This window comes from Trachypithecus francoisi, unplaced genomic scaffold, assembly GCF_009764315.1.
Source record: "Trachypithecus francoisi isolate TF-2019V2 unplaced genomic scaffold, Tfra_2.0 Contig01440, whole genome shotgun sequence".
NCBI lineage: Eukaryota > Metazoa > Chordata > Mammalia > Primates > Cercopithecidae > Trachypithecus > Trachypithecus francoisi.
In genome coordinates, this window is record NW_022681431.1 from 27,835,490 (window position 1) to 27,851,546 (window position 16,057).

General features: G+C 34.0%; 1 protein-coding gene across 2 annotated transcripts in view; it reads left to right on the plus strand.

Moving 5' to 3' along the window:
* LOC117095185 (disintegrin and metalloproteinase domain-containing protein 18) overlaps positions 1 to 16,057 on the plus strand; it is a 166,940-nt gene that overhangs the window by 129,906 nt on the left and 20,977 nt on the right. For both annotated transcript variants that reach the window (XM_033231933.1, XM_033231922.1), the window contains exon 17: positions 528 to 608. In XM_033231933.1, the coding sequence (XP_033087824.1) occupies positions 528 to 608 (81 nt within the window). The remainder of the gene's footprint in view (positions 1 to 527; positions 609 to 16,057) is intronic.

The following is a 16,057-nucleotide window of genomic DNA, read 5'->3' on the forward strand; positions in this document are numbered from 1 at the left end:
ATTACCCATTTTGCAATAAAAAAGTTTTATAAGAAATATATATTTTTCTTGCCATATTATTTTGAGGAATATTATAACAAAGATTCATAACTTATGAATTATACTTAAAATCTAAACAAAATGATTTTCTGCTCCATTTTTTGAGAAGATAAGTCATTAACATCTAATCAATTATTCATAACAAAATATTAACATGATTTAGAAAACTCATATGGTGAGTGTCTCAATCCAATCCCAGCTGTAAGTATCAAAAACCAAAACTATATGTAACCTTTACATAAACCACGTCAAGGTAAGCACCCTCAGTTTTTTTGCTTGCAATTACTTTGTTGTTTAGATTTTTGTATTAATGACTAATATTAATATGATTAATATTATCTTAATAATTTATTAATATTTGTCATATTGATATTAATAAAAGTCTTTCAACTTAAACATCTCTTATGCATATATATGAAACCATTTATGTTTTTTCTTGTTTTAGATGACATTTGTGAATTGTAAAAATTTTGTTTGTTTCCTTTTAGTACTGTGTAAATAAAACCTGCAGAAAAGTTCATTTAATGGGATATAACTGTAATACCACCACAAAATGCAACGGGAAAGGGGTAAGTCACTTTTATATCTAAATTGCATGTTATTGTTGTGGGTAATTCAAATAGACATCTGCTTATGAGGATTGAGAGTCTAAGCTATTTAAACTTGCCCGGGTCTAGTAGACTAATATAAAGAAAATTACTTGACCTAGTTTTAACACTATATAACGTATTAAGTGAATTGTACAAGATACGTATTGAACTGTAAGCAGTCACAACTTAATAATTAGTAATATGTTTAAATAAAAACATTTACTCTTCTTCAACACAAATAAATGCGTTTTTACTTATATTGTGAATATACTTTTTCTCTCACATACATTTAATAATTAAGGCATATGAGTATACAATATTTTACAGAGTATACTTAAAAACACATTGACATATCGGGGAATATTTTTTTCTCATGGAGAGATTTCCAATAGCAAATGCAACTTGACGCAAAAAGCTTTCTTTATTTCTTCTGAGTTGTTTGTCTGTTTTAATCTGGTAATTTAAATTTGTTAGTTTTATATTGCATTTCCATTTATTAACATTTACAAGTTGAGGGTTTTAAAAAATTATTTTCCTAAAAGAAAATCAATGCGTGATGTAGTCAACATAAGAGTAACCTCAAATTCACCAGAATGTATTAATATTTAATTCTATAATTTCTAAATTAGTTGGATTCAGAAGATATAAAATGCTAGTACATTGTCAGTAATTTGCTATCAGTTGTTAACAAAGAAAACAACCACATTTTAATGTTTTGCTTTTTTCTTTCTGTAATTGTAATTTTTGATTTGAGTTTTTTACTTCCTCTGTTATATTATAGGTCTTCAGCCTTATTATTTTTTATAAGATCTCAACACAAAGTTATACATTGTCAATTTTTGCTACCATGTTTCATTGGGTACATAATTGTTTTCTTCATATATTTTTATTTACATTCAGTCATTTTACTTCTACTTGTTAGTTTTTTTAATAAAACCTTTTACTATGAAATATTACATTCATAAAGGAAATACATAAGGTAAAACTTCTGTATTTACATTAATTTATATTTCTACATATGTTATATTTTGTAGTTAAAATGTTTAAAAAGAAAAACTACTTAAAAATAATTATAAGTCAATAGAAATCTTACTGAATCTAGGCAAATTTGCATAGATTCTTTAATGACAGTTCTCAATAGACAGCTTTATCATTTATCATTCCAGTTCAATTGAATTAGCATGTAGGTGTTCTGAAATTCCATTATTCATGAAATGTTGCCAGTTGTAATAGTGTCATTCTCTTTTTGTTAATGATATACTTTTCATTAGTTGCCATGGACAGTTATAATTTATTACTCTGAAAACTAGTAGTCTAAGCATCAATATCAAGAAGTTAAGAAAATAACAGAATATTAAATTCAGGCTTTTATGCATGATTCAATGTAAGTGGTGGATATTCTTGCCTTGTCCTTATTGTGAAAGAAAAAATTTCAAGGCTTCACACTTTAATGTAATATTTGCAGAATATTTTTATTATAATTTTCTGTTAAAATAATTATTTTGTTTCTAGTTTAAGTGTTTTCTATTATGAATAAATGTTAAATTTTATCAAAGACTTTTTCTGCATCTATTGACTTTACTATATGATTTTCCCCTTTAATCTGTTAATGTACAAATGTATTTATTTATTTTTAAAATAGTAAGCCAACTTTAATTCCCAGAATAAAACCAACCATGACCTGCTTTTAGTTCAATTTTTGAGTATTTTATTTGATATAAATGTTTCTATCTTATGGATTTGATAGTTTTATATCTTGTAGTTAATGTTTCTGATTTTGTATCAAGGTTATGCTATTTTGGTGGTGCTTCTTCGTTGTATATTTTCTATAGTAGCTTTAAAAAAAATACAGACATTTTTCAGAGCAATGTTTGGTTTACGTAAAAACAAGCACCAAGTACAGTGAACTACAATATATCTGGTCCCTCTCCCTCCCTGCTTCCCCTATTATTTTGCATCTTGCCTTAGAGCGATGCCCTATAATTCCTGTGCTACTATTTATACATTATTATTAACTACAGTCTATAGTTTACATTGGGTTTAACTCTTTGTACTTTCTATGGGTCCTAAAAATATATGGGTCTTATAATATATGCATCTTAAAAAATATGTGGATCTTAAAAATATGTTTCCATTATTACAGTATCATACAGAATAGTTTCACTGTGGAAGAATGCCCTGTGATCCACATATTTAGCCCTTCATCCCTTTCCATAAACTCCTAGAAACCCATGAACTTTTTACTGTCTCTTAGTAATATTTATTTAAGATCCCTCCATGTCTTTTCATGGCTTTATGGCTTATTTGTTTTTATCATTGAATAATATTCCACTCTACAGATGTACCACAGTGTGTTTGATCATTCATCTATTAAAGGACAATGTGGGTTTTTTTTTTTTTTTTTTTTTTCCATTTTGGGCAATTGTGAATAACAGTTGCTATAAACACTAATTTACAGGTTTTGGTGTGGACATAAGTTTTTATTTCAGTTGGGTAAATACCAAGGAGCACAATTACTGAGTCATATAATAGCAGCATGTTTGTTTAGTTTTGTAGGAAATTACTAAATTGTCTTTCAAAGTAGATGTATCATTTTGCATTCTCACCAACAATGAATGAGAGTTCTTGTTGCTTGATATCCTCACCAGCATTTGGTGTTTTCAGGAATTGAGATTTTAAGCATTCTAATTATTTAGTGGTAATTCAATGTTGTTTTAATTTACAGCTCTCTAATGACATATGATGTTGAGCATCTTTTATTACACTTATTTGGAATATGCATATCTTCTATAATGAAGCATCTTAATCTTTTGCCTGTTTTTTTTTTTTTTAAATAAATCCTCCATTATTCCCTCTCCCTAGCCCGTGGTAACCACTATTCTACTTGAGGTTTCTATGAATTGATTACTCTAAATACCTCATATAACTGGTATTATACAATATTTGCCCTTTTGTGTCTAGCTTATTTCACTCAGCATGATATTTTCAAGGTTCATCCATGATGTATCATGTAACAAAATTTCATTCTTTTTTAAGCTGAAAAATATATCATTGTATGCATATACCACATTTTGTTCATCCATTGATTTGTCAGTGGATGCTGAATTTGCCTCTACCTTCTAGTTGTTGTAAATAATATTGCTATGAACATTGGTATACAAATATCTGTTGAGGTCCCTGTTTTCATTTCAATTATTTCAGGTATATGGCCAGAAGAATTGCTGGAGCATATGGTAATTCTATTTTCAATTTTTTTGCAGAGTCACCATATTTTTTGCCAGTCTCACCAACAGTGCAAGCACAGGGGTTCCAATTTCTCTACATCCTGCCCAATATTTATTTTTATTTTTTAATAGTAACCATCTTAAGAGTTGCAAAATGGAATATCACTGTAGTTTTGATTTCCACTTCCCTAGTGATTAGCAAAATTGAGCTTTATTTCCCTTATTGGCAATCCATATACCTTTAGAGAATTTTCTATTCAAGTCCTTTGCCGATTTTAAAATAGTTCTTCCTTTTTATTATTGAGTTTTAGAATTATTTATATATTTTGGATATTAATTCCTTATCATATATGTGATTTGCTATTTTTCCATTCTATGTATTATCTTTTCACTGTCTTGATAGTATGCTTTTGTGTACAAAAGTTTTTAATTTTGATGATGTTTAGTTATTTTTTCTTTTGTTGCCTGGTTTTTTGTTTAATACTAAAGAAATCATCAAATCTAATGTCACAAAGCTTTTCCCTTATGTTTATCTCTAAGAGCTTTAACTTTTTAACTCTTCTTTCAGTTAGATCTTTTTATCTATTTTGAGTTAATGTTGATATATGGTCGAGATCAGAGTCTAACTATATTTTTACACATGGATATACACTTTTCCCAGCATTTGTTGAAACAATTGTCATTTACCCATTGAATGGTCATGGAAGCCTGACAGAAATAATTTGACCGTAAATGTTAGGGTTAATTTCTGGGTTCTCTATTCTCCATTTGTCTATATGTCTATCTTCATCCCAAACCACATTGTTTTCATTATTGTGGCTTTGCAGGAGGTTTTGTCCTCAGGAAGTATAAGTTATTCAACTTTGTTATTCCTTTTTAAAAACTTTTAAGGCTACCTGAAGTGCGTTGGGATTTCATATGAACTTTGTGAAGCATTTTTCAATTTGTGCAAAAAGCATCATTGGAATTTTGATCAAGATTGTTATGAATCTGTAGATTGGCTTGGGTAGTATTATCTTGGCAATATTAAGTCTTTCAAATCATGAACATGAGATGTTTTTAAATTTATGTCTTCTTTAACTGCAGCAATGGTTTGTAATTTTGATTGTGTATGTCTTGTCTCTCTTTGGTTTTAAGTTTGTTCTTAAGTAGTATTCTGTTCTTTCTAATAATATTGCAAATGGTATTGTTTTCTCAATTTCCTTTTTGGGTTATGCATTGCTAGCTAGTGTATTAAAATGCAGCTATTTTTTGTATGTGTGTTGATTTTGTATCCTGCAACTTTTAAAATTTATTAGCCTAAGATGTTTATGTGGGATCTTTAGGGTTTTCTACACACAAGAATATACTATCTGTAAATATATTTTATGTTATTCTGTCTTTCCAATTTGATTGCCTTTTATTTCTTTTTTTGCCTAATTGTTTTGGCTAAAATTTTGCTGTATAACATAAATTTTTGTATGTTGTGTTTTTATTTACATTTCTCAAAATATTTTCTAATTTTCCCTGTGATTTCTTTCTTGAACAATTGGTTGTTTTAAAAGGTAGTGAATTTTTTCACATCATTCATTTTGTCTTCTATATCTTTTAAACATCAAAACACAATAATTATTGTTTTCTATAGTCAACATTTATTTATTCTTGCTTAATCATATATTTTACTCTTTCTATTTCTTGTATTCTTTTCTATGTTTCTGTGTTTATTTCTGTTAAAAATTTTCTTCAGCGTGAAAAAAGTATGGTGGCTAAAATTAACATTTTTTCTGATAAGTGTTTTTTTGAATGTTTTATCTTTAGGTCAGAATTTTCTTTCAGTAGTTTAAAAAATATAATCTGTTTTATATTGACTTACATGATCTCTTCTGAGAATTCAGATGCATTTTACCTTTGCTTCTTGAGGAACACCTGCTTTTAATGTTTTCTTTTTGACATTAGTGTTCATGTGTTTGCATATGATTTGTTAAAGTGTAGTTTTCATCATACTCGGAACTTACAGAGCTACTGAATTCTACTAAGAATTATTTTTCTCAAGTTTTGGAAATAAAATTTTAGGTCATTACTTAATTTTGCTTTTTCTATATTCTCTATTAATCCTTTTGGGATTAAATTTACATCAAATTTATGGTTTTGTACTGTGTTCCAAATACATTTAAAAAATTTTTAACAGAAATAAACACAGAAACATAGAAAAGAATACAAGAAATAGAAAGAGTAAAATACATGTTAGATTTTATTCTGAATTTCTCAAGCTTTCATTCTCTCCTCTTCAATCTGGGAGTTTTAAAGCTATTTTCTAGTTCTGTTATTATTCTGCTGTTTCTAATTTGCTTTTACAGCCTTGTATTGTCTTCCCGACTTAATCATATTATTTTTCCATTTTTAAATTTCTTTAGTTTTAATAGATTTCACTTATGTGGGGAAATTTTGTCTTCTCTATTTTTAGAATTTTTTTTTTTTTTAATTATACTTTAAGTTCTAGGGTACATGTGCATGACGTTTATATCATGTATAACTCCCCAATGCAATCCCTCCCTCCTCCCCCCTCCCCATGATAGGCCCCAGTGTGTGATGTTCCCCTTCCCGAGTCCAAGTGATCTCATTGTTCAGTTCCACCATGAGTGAGAACATGCGGTGTGTTTGGGTTTCTCTTCTTGTGATAGTTTGCTAAGAATGATGGTTTCCAGCTGCATCCATGTCCCTACAAAGGATGCAAACTCATCCTTTTTTATGGCTGCATAGTATTCCATGGTGTATATGTGCCACATTTTCTTAATCCAGTCTGTCACAGATGGACATTTGGGTTGATTCCAAGTCTTTGCTATGTGAATAGGCCGCAATAAACATACGTGTGCATGTGTCTTTGTAGTAGAGTAATTTATAATCCTTTGGGTATATACCAGTAGTGGAATGGCTGGGTCATTGGTACATCTAGTTCTAGATCCTTGAGGAATCGCCATACTGTTTTCCATAATGGTTGAACTAGTTTACAATCCCACCAACAGTGTAAAAGTGTTCCTATTTCTCCACATCCTCTCCAACACTGTTGTTTCCTGACTTCTTAATGATTGCCATTCTAACTGGTGTGAGATGGTATCTCATTGTAGTTTGATTTGCATTTCTCTGATGGCCAGTGATGATGAGCATTTTTTCATGTGTCTGTTGGCTGTATGGATGTCTTCTTTTGAGAAATGTCTGTTCATATCCTTTCCCCACTTTTGATGGGGTTGTTTGTTTTTTTTCTTGTATTTGTTTGAGTTCTTTGTAGATTCTGGATATTAGCCCTTTGTCAGATGAGTAGGTTGCAAAAATTTTTTCCATTCTGTAGGTTGCCTGTTCACTCTGATGGTAGTTTCTTTAGCTATGCAAAAGCTCTTTAGTTTAATTAGATCCCATGTGTCAATTTTGCTTTTGCTGCCGTTGCTTTTGGTGTTTTAGACATGAAGTCCTTGCCCATGCCTATGTCCTGAATGGTATACCTAGATTTTCTTCTAGGGTTTTTATGGTATTAGGTCTAACATTTAAGTCTCTAATCCATCTTGAATTAATTTTCGTATAAGGGGTAAGGAAAGGATCCAGTTTCAGCTTTCTACTTATGGCTAGCCAATTTCCCAGCACCATTTATTAAATAGGGAATCCTTTCTCCATTTCTTGTTTCTCTCAGGTTTCTCAAAGATCAGATGGCTGTAGATGTGTGGTATTATTTCTGAGGACTCTGTTCTGTTCCATTGGTCTATATCTCTGTTGTGGTACCAGTACCATGCTGTTTTGGTTACTGTAGCCTTGTAGTATAGTTTGAAGTCAGGTAGCGTGACGCCTCCAGCTTTGTCCTTTTGACTTAGGATTGTCTTGGCAATGCGGGCTCTTTTTGGTTCCATATGAACTTTAAAGCAGTTTTTTCCAATTCTGTGAAGAAAGTCATTGGTAGCTTGATGGGGATGGCATTGAATCTGAAATCACCTTGGGCAGTATGGCCATTTTCACAATATTGATTCTTCCTATCCATGAGCATGGTATGTTCTTCCATTTGTTTGTGTCCTCTTTGATTTCACTGAGCAGTGGTTTGTAGTTCTCCTTGAAGAGGTCCTTTACATCCCTTGTAAGCTGGATTCCTAGGTATTTGATTCTCTTTGAAGCAACTGTGAATGGAAGTTCATTCCTGACTTGGCTCTCTGCTTGTCTGTTACTGGTGTATAAGAATGCTTGTGATTTTTGCACATTAATTTTGTATCCTGAGACTTTGCTGAAGTTGCTTATCAGCTTAAGGAGATTTTGGGCTGAGACGATGGGGTTTTCTAAATATACAATCATGTCATCTGCAAACAGGGACAATTTGACTTCTCTTTTCCTAACTGGATACCCTTGATTTTTCTCTTGCCTGATTGCCCTAGCCAGAACTTCCAAGACTATGTTGAATAGGAGTGGTGAGAGAGGGCATCCCTGTCTGTGCCAGTTTTCAAAGGAATTTTTCCAGTTTTTGCCCATTCAGTATGATATTAGCTGTGGGTTTGTCCTAAATAGCTCTTATTATTTTGAGGTACGTTCCATCAATACCAAATTTATTGAGCGTTTTTAGCATAAAGGGCTGTTGAATTTTGTCAAAAGCCTTTTCTGCATCTATTGAGATAATTATGTGGTTCTTGTCTTTGGTTCTGTTTATATGCTGGATTACGTTTATTGATTTGCGAATGTTGAACCAGCCTTGCATCCCAGGGATGAAGCCCACTTGATCATGGTGGATAAGCTTTTTGATGTGCTGCTGAATCCGGTTTGCCAGTATTTTATTGAGGATTTTTGCATCGATGTTCATCAGGGATATTGGTCTAAAATTCTCTTTTTTTTGTTGTGTCTCTGCCAGGCTTTGGTATCAGGATGATGTTGGCCTCATAAAAAGAGTTAGGGAGGATTCCCTCTTTTTCTATTGATTGAAATAGTTTCAGAAGGAATGGTACCAGCTCCTCCTTGTACCTCTGGTAGAATTCAGCTGTGAATCCATCTGGTCCTGGGCTTTTTTTGGTGGGTAGGCTATTAATTGTTGCCTCAATTTCAGAGCCTGCTATTGGTCTATTCAGGGATTCAACTTCTTCCTGGTTTAGTCTTGGGAGAGTGTAAGTGTCCAGGAAATTATCCATTTCTTCTAGATTTTCTAGTCGATTTGCGTAGAGGCATTTATAGTATTCTCTGATGGTTGTTTGTATTTCTGTGGGGTCGGTGGTGATATCCCCTTTATCATTTTTTATTGCGTCTATTTGATTCTTCTCTCTTCTTCTTTATTAGTCTAGCTAGCGGTCTGTCAATTTTGTTATCTTTTCAAAAAACCAACTCCTGGATTCATTGATTTTTTGGAGGGTTTTTTGTGTCTCTATCTCCTTCAGTTCTGCTCTGATCTTAGTTATTTCTTGCCTTCTGCTAGCTTTTGAATGTGTTTGCTCTTGCCTCTCTAGTTCTTTTAATTGTGATGTTAGAGTGTCAATTTTAGATCTCTCCTGCTTTCTCTTGTGGGCATTTAGTGCTATAAATTTCCCTCTACACACTGCTTTAAATGTGTCCCAGAGATTCTGGTATGTTGTATCTTTGTTCTCATTGGTTTCAAAGAACATCTTTATTTCTGCTTTCATTTCTTTATGTACCCAGTAGTCATTCAGGAGCAGGTTGTTCAGTTTCCATGTAGTTGAGCGGTTTTGATTGAGTTTCTTAGTCCTGAGTTCTAGTTTGATTGCACTGTGGTCTGAGAGACAGTTTGTTATAATTTCAGTTCTTGTACATTTGCTGAGGAGTGCTTTACTTCCAATGATGTGGTCAATTTTTGAATAAGTGCGATGTGGTGCTGAGAAGAATGTATATTCTGTTGATTTGGGGTGGAGAGTTCTATAGATGTCTATTAGGTCCACTTGGTGCAGAGATGAGTTCAATTCCTGGATATCCTTGTTAATTTTCTGTCTCGTTGATCTGTCTAATGTTGACAGTGGAGTGTTGAAATCTCCCATTATTATTGTATGGGAGTCTAAGTCTCTTTGTAGGTCTCTAAGACTTGCTTTATGAATCTGGGTGCTCCTGTATTGGGTGCATATATATTTAGGAGAGTTAGCTCTTCCTGTTGAATTAATCCCTTTACCATTATGTAATGGCCTTCTTTGTCTCTTTTGATCTTTGATGGTTTAAAGTCTGTTTTATCAGAGACTAGGATTGCAACCCCTGCTTTTTTTTGTTCTCCATTTGCTTGGTAGATCTTCCTCCATCCCTTTATTTTGAGCCTATGTATGTCTCTGCATGTGAGATGGGTCCTGAATACAGCAGACTGATGGGTCTTGACTCATTATCCAGTTTGCCAGTCTGTGTCTTTTAATTGGAGCATTTAGTCCATTGACATTTAAGGTTCATATTGTTATGTGTGAACTTGATCCTGTCATTATGATATTAACTGGTTATTTTGCTCGTTAGTTGATGCAGTTTCTTCCTAGCCTCGATGGTCTTTACATTTTGGCATGTTTTTGCAATGGCTGGTACCGCTTGTTCCTTTCCATGTTTAGGGCTTCCTTCAGGGTCTCTTGTAAGGCAGGCCTGGTGGTGACAAAATCTCTAAGCATTTGCTTATCTGTAAAGGATTTTATTTCTCCTTCACTGATGAAGCTTAGTTTGGCTGGATATGAAATTCTCGGTTGAAAATTCTTTTCTTTAAGAACGTTGAATATTGGCCCCCACTCTCTTCTGGCTTGTAGAGTTTCTGCGAGAGGTCTGCTGTTATTCTGATGGGCTTCCCTTTGTGGGTAACCGACCTTTCTCTCTGGCTGCCCTTAAGATTTTTCCTTCATTTCAACTTGGTGAATCTGGCAATTATGTGTCTTGGAGTTGCTCTTCTGGAGGAGTATCTTTGTGGCGTTCTCTGTATTTCCTGGATTTGAATGTTGGCCTGCCCTACTAGGTTGGGGAAGTTCTCCTGGATGATATCCTGAAGAGTGTTTTCCAACTTGGTTCCATTTTCCCCCTCACTTTCAGGCACCCCAATCAGACGTAGATTTGGTCTTTTTACATAATCCCATACTTCTTGCAGGCTTTGTTCATTTCTTTTTCTTCTTTTTTCTTTTGGTTTCTCTTCTCGCTTCATTTCATTCATTTGATCCTCAATCGCTGATACTCTTTCCTCCAGTTGATCGAGTCGGTTACGAAGCTTGTGCATTTGTCACGTATTTCTTGTCATGGTTTTCATCTCTGTCATTTCGTTTATGATCTTCTCTGCATTAATTAGTCTAGCTGTCAATTCTTCCACTTTTTTTTCAAGATTTTTAGTTTCTTTGCGCTGAGTACGTAATTCCTCCTTTAGCTCTGAGAGGTTTGATGGACTGAAGCCTTCTTCTCTCATCTCGTCAAAGTCATTCTATGACCAGCTTTGATCCGTTGCTGGCGATGGGCTGCGCTCCTTTGCAGGGGGAGATGCGCTCTTATTTTTGAATTTCCAGCTTTTCTGCCCTGCTTCTTCCCCATCTTTGTGGTTTTATCTGTCTCTGGACTTTGATGATGGTGACGTACTGATGGGTTTTGGTATAGGTGTCCTTCCTGTTTGATAGTTTTCCATCTGACAGTCAGAAGGACTGTCTGTTGGTCTGTTAGAGATTGCTTGAGGTCCACTCCAGACCCTGTTTGCCTGGGTATCAGCAGCAGAGTTGCCGAAGATAGAATATTGCTGAACAGCGAGTGTACCTGTCTGATTCTTTCTTTGGAAGTTTCCTCTCAGGGGTGACTCCACCCTGTGAGGTGTGGGGTATCAGACTGCCCCTAGTGGGGAATGTCTCCCAGCTAGGCTACTCGGGTCAGGGACCCACCTGAGCAGGCAGTCTGTCCGTTCTCAGATCTCAACCTCCGCGTTAGGAGATCCACGGCTCTCCCCAAAGCTGTCAGACAGAGTCGTTCGGGTCTGCAGCGGCCCCGCTCTTTCCCCTAATGGACTGCAGCTGTGCGCTGTCCGCAGCGGTAGTAGAGTCTACAGAGACAGGCAGGCTTCCTTGAGCTGCTGTGAGCTCCACCCAGTTCGAACTTCCCAGCGGCTTTGTTTACCTACTTAAGCCTCAGCAATGGCGGGCGCCCCTCCCCCAGCCTCGCTGCTGCCTTGCGGATAGATCGCCGCAGAGGGCTGTGTTAGCTGTGAGGGAGGCTCCATGGGCGTGGGACCCTCCCGGCCAGGTGTGGGATATATTCTCCTGGTGTGCCTGTTTCCTTAAAGCGCAGTATTGGGGTGGGAGTTACCCGATTTTCCAGGTGTTGTGTGTCTCAGTTCCCCTGGCTAGGAAAAGGGATTTCCTTCCCCCTTGCGCTTCCAGGTGAGGCGATGCCTCGCCCTGCTTCAGCTCACGCTGGTCAGGCTGCAGCAGCTGACCCGCACCGATTGTCCGGCACTCCCTAGAGAGATGACCCAGTACCTCAGTTGAAAATGCAGAATCACCGGTCTTCTGTGTCGCTCGCGCTGGGAGTTGGAGACTGGAGCTGTTCCTATTCGGCCATCTTGCTCCGCCCTCTATTTTTAGAATTTATTAATCAATTTATCTCATGTCTAAGTTGTAATTATTTGGCATATTCTTTTTATATCCTTGTAAAGTCTATATAATTTGTAGTGATAACTCCACTTTTTGCCTGGTATTGTTAATTTAAGTACTCTCTTTTATTGTATTGACACCCAGCTAGTGTCCACTGGAGAACCTTTTGGTGAATTGCTTGGTGTGTGAGAAAATATCTCAACACATCAGGAGTCACAGAAGCGTTCTTTGTTGACTACATTAGGGTGATTTTCTGTACCTTTCACAGTCATTTCAATTGCTTGATTTTCTTCTTGATACCTTTCTATTTCCTTACAAACCTCCTTACATAATTTGCAATGGAATGTTTAACAACGATGGTAAGTTTTACAAGAGAGGCTTTATAGTTTTCTCTTGGCAGAAATAGTGTGGATCTGATTAGTTTAAATCCATTTATAGATTGAGCTAGGTAAATACAAGTTCATCGCTTTATAAATTTAAGACACAGTTTTATAAATCTGTTACACCATATTTCAATGGTGTAAGTATCTAAATCTTTCACCTAAAAAACTGCAGCATCTTTATCTCCTCAGCATCCAGAAACTCTAAGAATTACAGCAGTGCTTTAGAGAAATTTTTGAATTAGCTTTTAGCTTAAGAATATGGAAAATGCTTTTAGGGAGATAATGGCTGTATTATCTAGCCCTTCACAACTCCACTTTCCAACCCCTGCATTTCAAGAAAATGATAATAATTCTGTTGTTTATTTGTATCCTAAAAATTGCCCTAATTACTGTCAAGCTGGAGTTATACTTCTAAATGTGCCAAACTGGCAAGGGCTTCTTTGAAAAGGGGCAATCAGTGGTTTGAAATTATCATTCCTTAAAGAACAAGTCTCACTTGTTTTTTATGATTTTTCTGCTTAGTAATTGCATGTTGAATTATTCTAAAGTTTAGTAATGTGCATCATATTCATTCTAGGTTAATGGAAGCTTCCAATATTTGCTTAACTTGCTGAAAAATTTAGGAAGAAAGACTTCAATTTTATTGAATTATTTTTTATTATTTAATTATATAATGTTTTTTCATTAATAATTTACTTGAATGAATCATATTAGTGAATTTCCTAAAGCTGAATTATCTTTTAATTTCTAGGATAAACCCTCCTTAGTTTTGATTTATTATTTTTTAATACACAAGTGAAATGTGTTGTGTTAATATTATAATATATATGAATTTGTTTTCTTAAATATACTGTGTGTAGAATTTTTTGTGCTAATATGAGATGTTTTATGATCTTGATATAAAAAATAATGCAATGCTTATAAATCACAGTTTTTCATCTAATAACTGGACCACATTTATACTGCTAATTGAATACAAGTGTGCCACAAGATATTGAGTCTGATGGACTGCAGGTAATGAGGTTGGATATAGAGTAAATATTGTTTCAATGAGAAGCCCATCCAATGATCTTCAAGGAGGGACAAAGCAGAGCAGAATGTGATAATGGGACCTTATTGCCCCAGTAGGCAGCAATGATGATTAGAAAACTCTTGAAATTTCTGATCTTTCCCAATAAGCTGAGGATATCCAAAGAAGTACACAACTACCTGTGCATTTTTCTCAGAAATTAGTTGTATAATGTATGTGAACAGGAGGGACAGGAAGGTGACAGGGAAATGTATTTTCTGAATACTCAAGAGAGCATAGAGTGTAAAACAATGTGAAATGAGGGACTGAATTGGTCAGAATATTCTATCTGTGTGTAATTTATGCCACTTTAATTAACTACACTTAAATTAACTACAATGTGATTTTTCTTAAAGTGCTTGTGTATTCTAGAAATTAAAGCTACAGCATTACTTGGAAAACGACATTAAAAATTGATTTTTAAGACAATCACATAATCACTGGAAATTTTAACCTCAAATTTATCAACAAATAAAAGAGAATGTTGTTGAAGCTTAAAATAATTTTAATTGCCACAAATTCTAAATGTACAGTAATTTCATTTCATAATTGCTTACTTGTGTAAACAGTTTTCTCATTCAAAATTTTATAGAGCTTATCATTAATATTTCTTGGTCGGGAGATGTATGTGAAAAAGTAAACACAAAATTTGATATGAGAATATTCACAAAACAATTCTCTCACTGAAAGTTGAAAAATTGTACATAGAACTTTTAGGTAAATGTAATAGTAAATATGTGTCCTAACATTTTGCAATCTATCTTTCTTAAACAATTATGAAATCTAATGAAAATTTAATAAAAATAAGTTATCCCAATCTCTTTTTATCTAATTGGTACATTATAAACATTAATTTCTGAGTATAACATGACATGAAACATTCAGATTATAGAGTCATTTGGACACTTTTTTATTTTATTTCTATGATGTTGACAAGGTTAAGTGATATAAATATATTTGCTTCCAAAATTTTTGCTCAAAATTAATAATGAATTTGGATCTGCTGTTCTTACAAGACTTAGAATAATTGATTATATTTTTAACTTTTTCCCCACCAACTGACCCACATAAGTTAAAATTTATTCTAATATAAGTGTGGTTTATTTGTGTTTTATATGAAAATCAGTGATTTTATACATCTTTTAATTTTTTTCTAAAAATATATATATTTCTGATAATCTTATTTTTCTTATTCTTGTTTTTGATATGTTCATTGTGATATATTTTTGCTTGTATTTACTGATATATATATTGTTCTATTTCCTATTTTTACTTTTTAATACATTGTGATAATCTCTGCCTTTTATTAATCAAGATGCTTGTTGTTCCTGACATTATATGCTCCGTATTTCTTATATTTCACATTTAAACATTTCTTTTCTTTTTTTAATTAACTATGAATTAATTTTTAGCTTTCATTTTAAGTTCAAGGGTACATATGCAAGGATGTTACAGAGGTGAACACATGTCATAGGAATTTGTGATACAGCTTATTTGTTACATAGATGAACACGTGTTATGGGAATTTGTGATACAGTTTATTTCATCACCCAGGTATTAAGCCTAGTATCCATTAGTTATTTTTCCTGACCCATTCCTCCTCCCAATCTCTGCGTGCATGTGGACCCCACTGTGTGTTGTTCCCCTCTATGTGTCCATGTGTTGTCATCATTTAGCTCCAACTTATAAGTGAGAACATGTGGCCTTTGGGTTTCTGTTCCTGTGTTTGTTTGTCAAGGATAATGGCCTCCAGCTCCATGAATGTCCTGGCAAAGGACATGATCTCATACTTTTTTATGGGTGCATAGTATTCCATGGTATATATGTACCATTTTGTTTATTAAGTCTATCCTTGATGGGCATTTAGGTTTATTCTATGTCTTTGCTATTGTGACTAGTGCTGCAGTGCACATATGCCTGCATGTGTCTTTATAACAGAATGACTTATATTCCTTTGGGTATATTCCCAGAAATAGGGTTGCTGGGTTGAATGGGATTTCTGTCTTTGGGTCTTTGAGGAATTACCATACTGTCTTCCACAATGGCTGAACTAATTAACCCTCCCACTAACAGTGTATAAGCATTCCTTTTTCTCTACAACCTTGCTAGCATCTGTTATTTTTTGACTTCTTAGTAATAGCCATTCTGACTGGTATGAGATGATATCTCATTGTGGTCTTGATTGTTATTTCTCCAATGATCAGTGATGTTAGGCTTTTTTTTTCAT